Raw genomic sequence first — 13,208 nt, forward strand, 5'->3', positions numbered from 1 at the left:
TTGTAGTTACAAACAAAAAGTTATTTAGACAAAAGTGAAAAAAATGTAGAAAATATAATACTTTGTTGTTCTCACCATGAAAAAGAGAGCCTGTAAGGTGTTGCGAGATAAAAAAAAAAATAAAATTTTTTCCCCAACGCGCATCAACATTTCGGTAGAGCATCTCAAATAGAATATCTCAGCCAAATATGAGCTCGTAATGTTGATTTTTTTTTCATTTCCCATTCAAATAACACCTGAATAAAATCGGAAAATTTTTTGAATTTCTTTTTTTCTCGTAAACGAATTGACTTGTAAAATATCTAAATACAGATTCTTGTAGGAAATTCCACGCTCTGTACAAAATTACTGATTGTGAGACAGAATTTTCCTAACTCTAACCGATTTTGCAAGAGATATTTGACTAAACATTTAGTCATGTCGAATACAATACTACAATAATATAAAAACTAGAGCCAATCTAATGTAATCGTAATTATATTCGTAAATCTTACGTTCTCAAAAACCAGAATTTACCGAAAAAAATCAGGGCAAGAAAGAAAAGTTTTTATCTTGTAGAGATGTGTAATTAATGGTCGTAATATAATACTACCTGTATTTACGTACGCCTATAATTTTTTTTTTTCGCATATCCGCGTACAACTTTTTCCCACCTCACTTAAGTCTTACTTTTTATCTTTCACCACGCTGTCGGTAACTTATTAACCGATGATATTGTCTCGCGATAGATTCAACATTCATTCTTATATCCGTAATGATATCTGTTTGATAGAGTTCGAGTCAGCGGTAGTTCCATCGTATTGAAGTTGTTAACGTCATCGTAACGAATCATGTTGAGGTAAAACTGTTATTTCACGATTTTGGAATTGTCTGAAATTCATTAGACCGTAATAAAACAAAACACTCATATTTCTCAATCTTGGCTCTTTAAAAATCATTGTAAAATTAAGAAAATAGTGATTTTTTCCCCCTACTAATGTTTCGTTACGGTAACGTTAAACTCTTAACTCACTTCTTCTTCGTAAAATTTACCGATCAGGACATTTGTTTTTTTTCTCAGATGATTTAGATTGTTTTCTTTTAAGTTCAAAAATATTGACCCTACATAATTTCATTGAAAATTTCAATTCACGTCACATTATTTGCATTCGTAATATCGACGTGAAAAATTTTGATGAAAATAAAAATCAGATGCTGCTTATCGATTTTTCGCAAATGTCTGTGATTTTTTTTTTTTTTTTTTTTTCCACGAGCAAAATTATATTAGTTGCATTGTGTTCATTAATAATTAATCGAGAATTTAATCAGATTATTCCTGCCATCGATCGTTAATTTGGTAAATATTCTTCGGCTGTTGCACCACGTGGAGGCTAAACGGTTCATCGATCATTTATAGTTGACCGTGAGTTTCTAATTATTCACGTGAAATAACTAATAGCTACAGTAGCATTAGCAGCTTATCTTATCGGAACGAATAAACTTAACGGAATCATTTGCGATGGATGGTGAAGAACCAAAGTTTCCAACAAAACATTTCATATTTTGCTTTCGTTTACCAGTCACAGATTGTCATATTGTTTATGTAGGTCATTCGATTCACGAAGCGAATAATAGCGACGTTTACTTAATCATATTCATGTTGTTATTTAAAATCATACAATTTTCACGATCAATTATAGAAGAAAGACAAAACATTTTTCGATTTTGTTTAAAATTTAAAAAAAAACACGCACACATAATTTACAACATTTCTTCCGAATAAACTACAGTAGAAACAAAATTTGTTAGACCAACAAGAGAAATAGGTATTAATAATAAGAACGGTTATAGAAAAGATTTGTTACAGTACAGTGAGATATTTTTTTTTAGTACAATCAGAGGATTTGTTGAATTAGGAAAGCCATGTGCTATACTATTGTTGCGAAATTCTAGTCGCATCGGCAAATAAAATTTCATACCGTACACAATTGCATTTACTAGAACGTTTCTCCCTCGTCTAGAATAGTAGATTGTGCACCAAGGGAGTAAAACGGCTTACTCCCGAGGTGCACACGATACTTTATACACCCCTTGCCATGTTTTCCGAGCTTCTACCGTCGTATACCATTCAACGCAAACTCAATCCAACCACGCGTCCCAAGGACCAAAAAAAAGCAACTCCCACTTTTAAGCCCTGAGAATCCGAGGAGGGAGTAAAAGTCGTTTTTACTCCCCAGGACTTAAAAGTACTACTTTACTCCCTGTTCGGGGGGCATCTAAAAGCTAGGAAAACATGCCAGTGGTATATAAAATAATTTTTTCCCAATTTGGTGGTTTCAAATGAACGAGCATTGATTGGGAATCGCCAAAAGCGATAATTGCGAAACGTTTAATTACCAATTAGTTCGGAAGACGCTTTCGCCTTGACGCGTTGAGGAATTCCTCTAGCTTAGTAATTATGGCGATGTACAAACCCGGCTGGAGGCGGCAGGTTAATAATGGGGAAGTACTAACACGGTAGTTCACCACCCTATTTCTTTTGGTCTGTATCGAGGAAACTGGTAATGCGAGTACGTACGTAAATTAGACAGGCCGGACCGTTCAAAAAAATTCTTATGCCGCAAGTTGAAAAATCATATAAGTTAAACTTGAATCAAAAGAAAAAGATCATCAAAGTTTCAATGCTCAAGTTATTAAGGGGTGACGGTTTTTTTTTTTTTGTCTTTTTTTCTATAAAATAATTGAAAAAAGATTAAAAGACGCATACCGAAAAATATATGATTAATTTTTTTGTTAGCATTTTTTTTTATTAATGTATTATACAACGATTATGCATACCGCTCCGCGATAGTGACACGATTAACTATCGATTTCTCAACAATATGTACCTAACGTACTTCCGGTTGGTTAGTACTTGGTAATGATAAATCTTGCTATGGCATAACATTTCTACCGTCGTAACTGTCTTAGAAAAAGCATTTCTTTAAGTCTTTAGCTCTTTGCTATTGTGACGCAGTATATTAAAAGAAATAATACTTGAGTTTTATTATTTTTTGCAATATTCTTAAAGTGATACTTTCTTATAAACGAAATTCCCTGTTTTAATTTCGTAATCCTGCTTCTCCAATAAACACTCGGTTTTGGGATTTCAAAAACTGCAACTTCTTCTCGATGCTCAACCCAAGTATTTTATTACAACATTTTTTTACACGCTTTATATGTAGCCCTATTCGATTCTCGTGCAAATTTATTAATGGCTTTGAGATAATGAACGTGAAATTAGTTCCTGCATTATGGTTTTTCTCTATTTTTATTTGAAAGCTGAAACGTATTCATCATTCATCGTAAAAATATTGTATGTCTTTGCACAAGAAAGTTAGCGAAAACCAGTTTGTTATGAAGATTAATTTACACTCTTTGATAAAAAAAAAAACTCCACAAGATTTCGAACAACAAGTTCTTGACCTCGAGCGCGTTGCGGTTATAATATTTAAGAATAAATTTTCAGATAACTTTGGCCAGATTATTCTAAGTCGAGATTACTAAAGCGTGAGAAAAATATTTCTACAGTACTGTAAATTTCGCGAAAGTCGTACGTCAGGATAAAGTTATTCCACGGATTTGAGAATTCCCGGCAGATTCCCATACGTCATAACCTACGGTCATCGAGTAGATTATTTTTAAGCTCCGTTGTTGCTGTAGAGACTGAGATAGTCGGTTAAAGGTTTCCATTTCCGCATTGACCTAAGGCAGCAGCGTTCATGGGCGCGCTGATGTCTCTTATCATGTATTTCAACGATAAATGGAAATCAGGAGAAAGAATTTTTATGTTCACAAATTACCAAATATATGTGTGAAATTCGAACAACGTCTAGGAATGCTTGTCATCAAATTGCCGAAACGTAATGCCTTTTAGATTTTCAAATGTTTCGGGTTATATGGTGTTGATCAAAATCCCTACTAATATCATAAATGCAAAGGTGTGTTTGTTGGTTTGTCCTTTTTTCACGCAGCAACGGAGCAACGGATCGACGCGATTTTTCGCGTAGAGTTAGTTTATGGGCCAGAAAGTGACCTAGGCTATATAAGTTATTCAAAATGGGTTTCATTAGTTGAAAAAATGATAAATATATGAGAAATACGTTGACTTTTGACACGGAATGTACACTATGCGCTTGGAAATTATGACCGTCACCGCGAGATGGCGGCTTTGGTCTCGCCTGCCTTACCATCCTAGCCAAACAGCCAGGTAGTGCAGCTTAAGACTGCTAGATGGCATTGCCGGCGAGGTGGCGCCATCTTAGTAATACACTCACCAGATGGCTTTCGTATCTCGCGATTGAATTGCACTCATTCCAGTATAAACCTCGTGATAAAACCCGGTCGTTAATTAATTATGTTCAAACGTACGTTCACCTTATGGTAGTTAATGGTATGCTAAAGCTGCATTCATGATTCATATTACGTATAAAAATATTTATCTACTTTATATTAATCGGAACACACTTTATTAAATGTTGCTTTTTCGTACCTCGCTCATAGCGCCGCATATAATAGCATCCTAGTATATTTGCTCTTTATTGTATCCAGCCGCGTGTGTGAGGTATTAAAATACATATCACATAGATCCGTGGATAAATAATGCATGGTGCAGAAAAATAGGGTTTAGACAGATAATTTGAATTCGTTTACGCTCCACTTTTTTGGCAGCTATCAGCTAATTATGTTGTATTTGGATAAAACAAAACATGGATATAAATATAGTTGAAGAAATTTTTCGCTACAACTTTGTTTACTTAAATACGAATAAATAGGCAAACACATCCATACGATATTGTGATAATGTAGAACGAAAAATTCTGCAGTTCAAAAAGCTTTCGTCGTGTCAACTTTCTGAACTTTCACATAGTTAGAAACACTGAATTGGTAAAGTAAAACGTTGTTCAACATGCAGCGAGACCGAGTTGCGTTCTAAACGATCCGGCGTTTCCAGTTTCACAGTGGATCGTCATGTACGAATAAAAAAATCCATAGTCATCGATCAGCTTGTGAAATAATAAAGAATAATAAATAATAAAATACTCTTGTCAACCAAACGAAATTGAAAACAATTCAAAACGGTACGCAACATTTGAATCCGGCTTAATCAGTTTTTCAAATCCCAAAATTCAAATTGAAAACAATAGTTTGATGACCAGTTAAATCTTTATTTCAATAAGTGATTAATTGATTGACAGTAGTCCATTAAAATTTACCTAAACATATTGAGTGTGAAACAAATAGCAAGTTTCACATCCAATATCCATACGATATGATCATTGAACCAAACGATTACTAACTCTGGATCTTTTCGTCATCATACCGGTACGTGTAGCATTGTTATCGGATACAAGCATAAAAGAACCTCGCGAATAACAATGAATATGCGAGTATTCGAATATGGAATCTGATGTCGAATCATTTCGCGAATTCAATCATTAGCCGGACTTCAGCACGCAAGGGACCTTGAGGCAGTGTTCTCTTTATGAGAACGCCAAACTTTCCTGCGCACTTTGCGGCCGACTGTAGAATCTGTTTTATTATTTTATTATATACTGTGTCATTATTATAATTGTAAATGACAGAAATTATTCACGAGTGAAAATTTTACTTCCAATCAAACGTAAAATAACCCGTATGTTAGTTAGGCCGAATTCTCCGCGCTTTTTAACGCGGTAGTAAATGACAAACATATATGCACACGTACTGTCAAATTAAATAACGATCTATCAGTAACGAATGCTTCTTTCGAGGTCGTTACCGTCACTCTGTAATTATGGTTGGTTAATTTCTAAACTTTTCCACCGATCGACCAAGTTTTATTAATTTGATAGGTATTCATTTTGTACCTTTATTAAGCTGGAAGTAGGCAAAATTTTATTTATGTCCATATACTTACGATCGTTATTCTAATATTAGGGCTTAGAGGGGTTATTCACTTGTTAAAATCGCAAACTACTTTGGAAATCAGTCACTTGAAAATCGTTTGAAATTACTCGAAATTGCATAGAATCGTATGAGATCCCTTGAAATCGCGTGAAAACGTACGTGTTTTCACTTGTTGAAATCACAAACTACTTTCAAAAGCAGTGACTTTAAGATTGCTTGAAATCACTTGACATCATTCGAAATCACTTGAAATCACGTGAAATAGTATGAAATTCGTCGAAATCGCAAACGACTTTGGAAATCGTTCACTTTAAAATCGTTTGAAATCACTTGAAATCATTTGAAATCGGTTAAAATGACTCGAAATCACTTGATATCACTTAAAATTGCTTTGAAATCATCTGGAATCGAATGAAATCCCTTGAAATTGGTTGATATCATTCTAATCGTTTGTCACCCTATCTATAAGTGAATACCCCTCGATTAAGGCAGTTCAATCTAAAGTGTACATACCTTTATACAGCAATCCTGACTCAATCGGTTGCCATTTTTTTTCTGTATTCGGTCACACAAGTCGATGCCTCACGATTTAATGAAGAATTTTCTTACAAGAACCGTTTCAATCCGTTTCAAGAAAAAATTCGGATTGCATATATTTCTCTGTGCAAATAGAGGTCTTGCTGCAAAAGCATTCCTGACATTGTTGCAATACTTGTAATCGTAAAAAATGTGTACACATATCATTTTAACTTTAGTATTTTAAATTCTTGAACCTTTTTTCTCTGTAGTTTTAGACCAGATTATAATTATTCTATTAAGAACTATTTCTCATTCTCTGCTGAGTATATTGTGTAAATATTATCGATAACCGTTGTTTGTGTATTCACGGGATGAAGTATCATAGAACATTTATTTAAATTTATCGGATATAATTTTCTGTGCTTATTCTGTTTCGGAAAAATGGTAAAAAATAACTCCGTTGAACTGTTGGTAGAAAAAAAAAAAAAAAAAAAAAAATACCAGGTCCCTTGTTTACCATCGTCCCCCTGTTAGTCGTATCGGAAAAAATCGGCAGTTGTGTCAGTTATGGTCGAGAGAGAACCTCTTTAATTTTTATTTCGCCGTTTGTCCCATGTCTACATTGGCGGAGGACGGATGGCAAGCTGAACACACATATTAATACCTACTTCCACAAGTATTTTTTTCATTAGATACTAACGATAACATGAAATAGGATCATCGGATGCGATAGAAATTTTAATATCCAACAGCGTTTCCTGGCGGCTGTAGGAAATGTGGAATGTTAAAAAAGTGACCTGAGAGTAAGTTCAACTTCCGGTGTTTCTCAATTTGTTATCTCATTGATAACTCGAAGATATTTCGTCCGCCAGGATCAGGAATGATCTAGTGACGATTTGCGAAAAGATGTATGTTCCCCGTCAATCAGCTCTGCGTTCAGTCCCAGTATAAAAACAATAACAATAAATAATTTACCTACTTATCTGACTAATGTTCACCATAATGCTTATCGAAAATATGTATCAGCTTTTATATATAGTACATATACGAACATGTTTAATCAAAGTCGCTCGTTAAAAAATCCGACGCATCTGTTGGGCAGGTTGAAATATTGGCCTGTTAGTAATGCCGAGACTTAAGGTCATGTAGTATTCCTACTTTTACCGACCGAGCAAACTCACCCGTTTCCTCCCTGTTTTGAATAAACAAACGAACGGAAAGGATTTAAATTTCTACGATGCATCGCTCTCTTCTAGCACAATTCAGGCAAGTTACTCGTATTCTGAAACTCGTCAAGAAAATGTGCGAATTTTTTGACTCGTCTCACATTTCCATATTTCGTCCACATTTCCCGCATTTCAGCGACCAAAAAGTGCATAGCCGAGATACTTCGCAATTCCAGAAAGAATGAGAAGTAAAATGAGCCATCGTGAGACTAATTTAGGAAGAAAAAGGGTGAGTTTGCTCGGTCGGTAATGGTAGGACTACTGCATGACCTTAAAGAAGGCTCGAGAGTTATTTTGATGGATTTTGGGACGAGCGATTGGCTTCGATCGTTATCTTTCTATTGCTTTGTGCATTGTTGCGCAACGCAACTTGGTGGTCCTGTTTCCACTGCTATTATACTATTATGGAAACTTCCTTGAAACTCCTTGTCGAAATTCGCCGGTTCAGACATATTACTACCGGGAAGCTCGGGAATGATGTAGAACGAGGAAATTCACTGTATCAGCGAATTTTTCAACTATCTCTGTTGTAATTCTACGGAAAATGAATAGTTATCTACGACTTGACTTTTGCCATTATAGGTTTACTTTTAGGAAAAGGTTTCGACAAATTTTCTTCTTTTTTGAATCTAAATTTGATGATGCACCGAGAAGTGATTATAAATGTGGATATTATACAATCCAGTTTTCTGAATACTGATTGAAAATGAGTTTCGTTACAGCTATAACCTGAAAATCTATTAGTGTTAGTTTTCTTAGTCGTTAGTACGATATTTTCTCGTATAACTATTGAGATAATTTGATGTTGGTACAACAATAAATTGATATTGAGGCCTTACTTAAATGAAAAAATATAGTAAACTAAAGAAACAAGTTTCAAATTACTATAACTAAAAAATCTAGTATCGATAGCTATAATCACACTAAATAATGACTTGCACCACATTTTATCGTAATTTGAACAGTTTTTAAACCGTTTTCGTAACGATACCGATTCTACTATATTTTTCTGTAATGACTGCAACGAATCAAATATTTTGGGTATGGGTAAAACTGTAGAAAGATCAGAAAACACAAGTCATAGTATCGAAGTTTCAGCAACGCGAAAGTATGTTTTATGGAATGTTGAAATGTATATGAAGTCGAAATATGAAAAAGTCCAAATGTAGAATGGTGAAGTGCTAGAAAGCCAAAACCGTTCGAATTTTGCCGATTGTATATATTTTGGTTTGCTTATACGTTCTTATTCGTTTCGCTGACGATTCTGTATTTTGGCTTTATATGTGGAATTCCATGCAAACCCAACAAACGGCTGATCCTCACCGTTTCTAATTTTGTTCAAAATTTTTTCTGCAATTGTTCCAAATCTGAAACAGTACTCCGAATTTTTTCTCAGAATTTTCAATCATCTGATTAATTGTTTACAAATATTGAGAGTAATTTTGAAAAGGACCTTTTTATAAAATTCTTAAAACTTGTGTTTTCTTTTCTAAACATTTCATTAGAACAAATTTTAGAATTTTTTTGGGAATTGTAGAAGAATGTTTTATCGAATCAAATAATTGAAAGGGCTGAACAAAATCGGCCCATCATGTGCCCAGTCTTGAAATGATTCGAAAAGAGAATACAGTTTTTGAGAATTGTAAAAAAGGTCCTTTTCATAATCACTCAATATTCATAAATAATTAACCAGTTGAATAAATAATCTAAAAACAATTCAGGGTAGTGTTTCAAAGTTGGGTGAATTGCAGAAAAATTTTTTAACAAAATCAAAAATGGCGAGAGTCAGTTGTTGGGTTCGCACGTTTTTATATAATCATTTCGTATTTCTACGAAACAGGTTTTTGCTTATTTGAAAATTCAATATTATTAATGACCACCCTTTTATATTCAGATAGTTCTACATTCTCACCCCAATCCTATATTTATCAACGTGTAACTTAGACCCAACATCACGCCAAAAATAGTGCAAATCGTGTTACACTAGAAACTGTAGAAGGTCGACGAACATTGGAATACTAGCTAAAGAAAAAATGGCGTGAAATCAAATTCATTCGGAGCCCACGTTTCGCACATCATTGTCAAACTGTAATTTGAAAGTGTAAAAACTGGATGATGCTTAAAGTTCACGAGGTGTAATGACTCTGAAATTGGCAAAAAACGGGCCATCTACCTTTCCTGTAATTAACCCTTTCACTCACAGTCAGATGCTCAGCGTCCCGCGTAAATTTAAATTTATTCACAACTTTAAGTAATCTTTGTTACTTCGTTTGACTGTTAACATATGGAAAAATGTAATTCCTGCCAGAATCATCAAATTTTCATGGTTTTTTTCGATATTACATCCGCCATTTTGTATTTAGAAATTATGAAATTCTGACTTCGGATTCGTGATCAGCGATAACAAAAACCCTCGAGTAAGAAAATTCAGGCTAAAATATTCAGTTCAATAATGTTTGACTCAAAGGGTTAATCCCTCGAAGTAGAAACCTTGAGCAATTAACTGATGTTGGCGGATAAAGAGAAGGAGTTTCGTGGGGAGTCGAAAATCGCGAATGATCCTGAATTTTGCTAACACGAGCGTAGCCGGAACATGCACACATGGGGACAATGAATCTGAGACGGATAATTTTTTACACTAGAGAATTAAGTTGGCAACACAGAGAAACCTACAGCGCCATAGTCGGCCGAGTGCGAAACAAACTCAATCTCAATAAGCATAACATGACCCATGACCGTCGAATCTTACCTTAGAATACCACGGGGATAATGACTTGTTGGATTGACGCGTATTCTAAGGTTAGATTCGACGGTCATGGGTTACGTTACGTTTATTGAGATTGAGTTAGTTTCGCGCGCGGCCGACTGTGGCGCTGTAGGTTTCTCCGTGTTACCAACGTAACTGTCTAGTGTAAAAAATTAGCTGTCTCAGATTCGTTGTTCCCAAGCGTACATGAAACGGTGGTTGGGGCTTTGCAATTGGAATGAAACGGTGTGGGTATCTGATGAAATGCTTAGGTGGCTGGAGTGGCGTCTGCCAGTAACTCGGTCGTAGCAAGTCCAACGGGCTGCGGGGCACCCGGTGAAGTAACTCCGTCGGTGAAGAGCGCCGGGGCGAGTCCTCCGCTTCAGTCCAGCGGAAAGCACCTCCGAATAAACCTTGGGAATCAGTTCAAGGCTGGCGGTTCCTTGCCCAATGTTAACAACAACAGAAACAACAATCGTAGCCGAGGCGTCGAAGCTTCGAATAACAAGAACGGGAACGGGCACGGCAACGGCAACAACATCGCCAACAACAACAACGACGACTCTGACAACAACAAAGACGACGACGACAACGACGACGACAACAACGACCGTGACAACGTCGACGAAGACGAAGACCATCTTCAACCTCAGAACCCCACAGACTCTACGGGCAAAGAGACTGCAGATATTTTCCCCGCAGGTCTCTACTCCGTTGATCTTATAAAGGTATTCATTGATCCGTGAAAAAACTTCCTTGGCTGTTTTCGCTTTTAATTCCTCTGCACTTAAGATATTTAGATAATTAGTAACACCTTTCTCATTCATTCATTCATTCATTCATTCATTCATTCGCATTCGTTCATCCCTTCATTTATTCATTCACACATTCATTCCGCGCTTTGCTTGCCTCCTCTTGTTGCTTGTAGTGGTGTAGCTAGAGTGGCGTTCTGTTTAATTATCCATTTTCTTAAAATTCTTAATGTCAAGAGGTAGAGGATAGCTGGTAGATGGATGTTGTGGATTATTACACCTTTACATAATTCCGTACCAAATCGAACGTAGAAATGCAAGTTTTTTGTCTCACAATTTGCATTGACTGTTTCTCATTCTCATTTCACACAATTCAAGTATGCATTGGCAAAGGTTCGGCCAAATCTTTTTCTCAGATTTCACAAATCAAAGGTTTTTTACGACGCTCAGGCGGCGAAATTTAATTACAATTGTTCGGCGTTTTTTTTTCTCAGATGAATCATTGTAGCATCAAATCCGAGCGATCGGTACATGAAAAAAATCTGATAAAAACTTGAGCAACTTTGTGTGATATTTTCGACTCCTGTATTAAAAAAAAAAAAAAAAAAAAATAATTTCTTGACCTTCAAAGCGCAGTTTTTACGGAAAATCGGTGAAAGTCAATTGTAATATATAAGCGTGCTTATCGATTTCGCTGAAATTCATACAGAGCATGTTGTCTTTTCAAATCCCAAACGTTGTCCAGTAGTTTACGGATTACGAGTAATAATCTTTGGCTCTGATTCAGTATCGTATTGCGGCTTACGGTACATACTTACAAAACCACCAATTTCTGGACAATCTTTGGGAGTGAAAACAGATGCGGTGCATATATTTAAGTGAATTCTATTACAGGGCTCGTTTGTGCTGCAAATGGATTGTGTAGTTTTTCCGAAAAACCGCACTTTCAAGGTGAAGAGTATTGTCAGTTGAAAACAAATTGAACCGAAGAAAATTTCGTACGAAGCTGCACAACTTTTTTTTACGAACAACTCAGATCTCAAGCTACGTTGATCTAAAAAATCGACTGATTATTGAAGTTCAATTGTTTTTCGCACGGGTGTCACGAAGAATTCTTGGCATAAAGGAATCTGAAAAAAAAAATTCATAACTGATCCGTTCCACACATAATTCAATTCTGCAGAAGGGTAGAAAAATTAAATTGCGCGGGATTGAGAAAATTAACTGTCTGGTTTGACGTGGAAAACACCGTACATTGATCATGTTGAAATTAGTAACGTTACCGTAACGATTCATGCTGAGGAAAAACCGTTATGTCGCGATTTTGGAACTGTTTGATATTGAGTAAACCGTAATAAAACGAAACACACTGATATTTTGCTATCTCAGTTCTTCCAAAATCATTGTAAAAATAAGAAAATAGTGATTGTTTCCCAATTTTTCGTTACAATAACGTTGCTAACTTCAACCTCGTCTACATTGGACCGAAAAAGTTTTACGTTGGTTCGGCGCTAAGAGTTGCCAGATTCTGCTGGATGACATTTCCTTACTTGGGATACGCTTAGCGGCAGAACATTAACCTATAAAACGACTAGAACTTTTTCGGGTCACCGTCCGCCGTTCCGATATGTACAGACGTAAAGTACACCGACATGGAAAAACAGGTTTGAATCAGACATCGACAAATAAAAGTTGTTTTCCACGCGTGTGTAAGGTTTCGTTCCAAAGTTTAAAATTAGCACTAAATCAAAGAGGTTCGATAAAAATTTTCATTCGCGTTGTTACCACTATTATCCGGAACAACTGTGATATCAAAGACATCGTTTTTGTTTGCAATCTGTAGAAATGGCCGGACTGCAGCTTCTCCAAACTACGATATTGATAATGATGTTTGAATATAAAAATGTTTATTGTTGTAGAACAACGTCCTTTTGTGATGTTACCGATAGTCTGTAGTCAAAATAAACTTGCGAAGCATCTGATACATTATATATCGGATATTTTAATCAAGTTCGAAGAAATGTGAAAGAAATGCAAAGAGCCTGAATCAAGTAGCTT

The 13,208-nt window shown here is 35.6% G+C and overlaps 1 protein-coding gene across 9 annotated transcripts in view; it reads left to right on the plus strand.

Annotated features, from left to right (window-relative positions):
* Crtc (CREB-regulated transcription coactivator) overlaps nucleotides 1-13,208 on the plus strand; it is a 56,949-nt gene that overhangs the window by 3,568 nt on the left and 40,173 nt on the right. For 8 of the 9 annotated variants that reach the window (XM_046634233.2, XM_046634238.2, XM_069137613.1 and 5 more), the window contains exon 2: nucleotides 10,671-11,126. The exons of the other annotated variant lie outside the window; for it this stretch is intronic. In XM_046634233.2, coding sequence (XP_046490189.1) covers nucleotides 10,671-11,126 — 456 coding nt within the window. The remainder of the gene's footprint in view (nucleotides 1-10,670; nucleotides 11,127-13,208) is intronic. 9 annotated transcript variants of the gene reach the window in all.

The sequence above is a fragment of the Neodiprion pinetum genome, chromosome 7, assembly GCF_021155775.2.
Source record: "Neodiprion pinetum isolate iyNeoPine1 chromosome 7, iyNeoPine1.2, whole genome shotgun sequence".
In the NCBI taxonomy this organism is placed as follows: domain Eukaryota; kingdom Metazoa; phylum Arthropoda; class Insecta; order Hymenoptera; family Diprionidae; genus Neodiprion; species Neodiprion pinetum.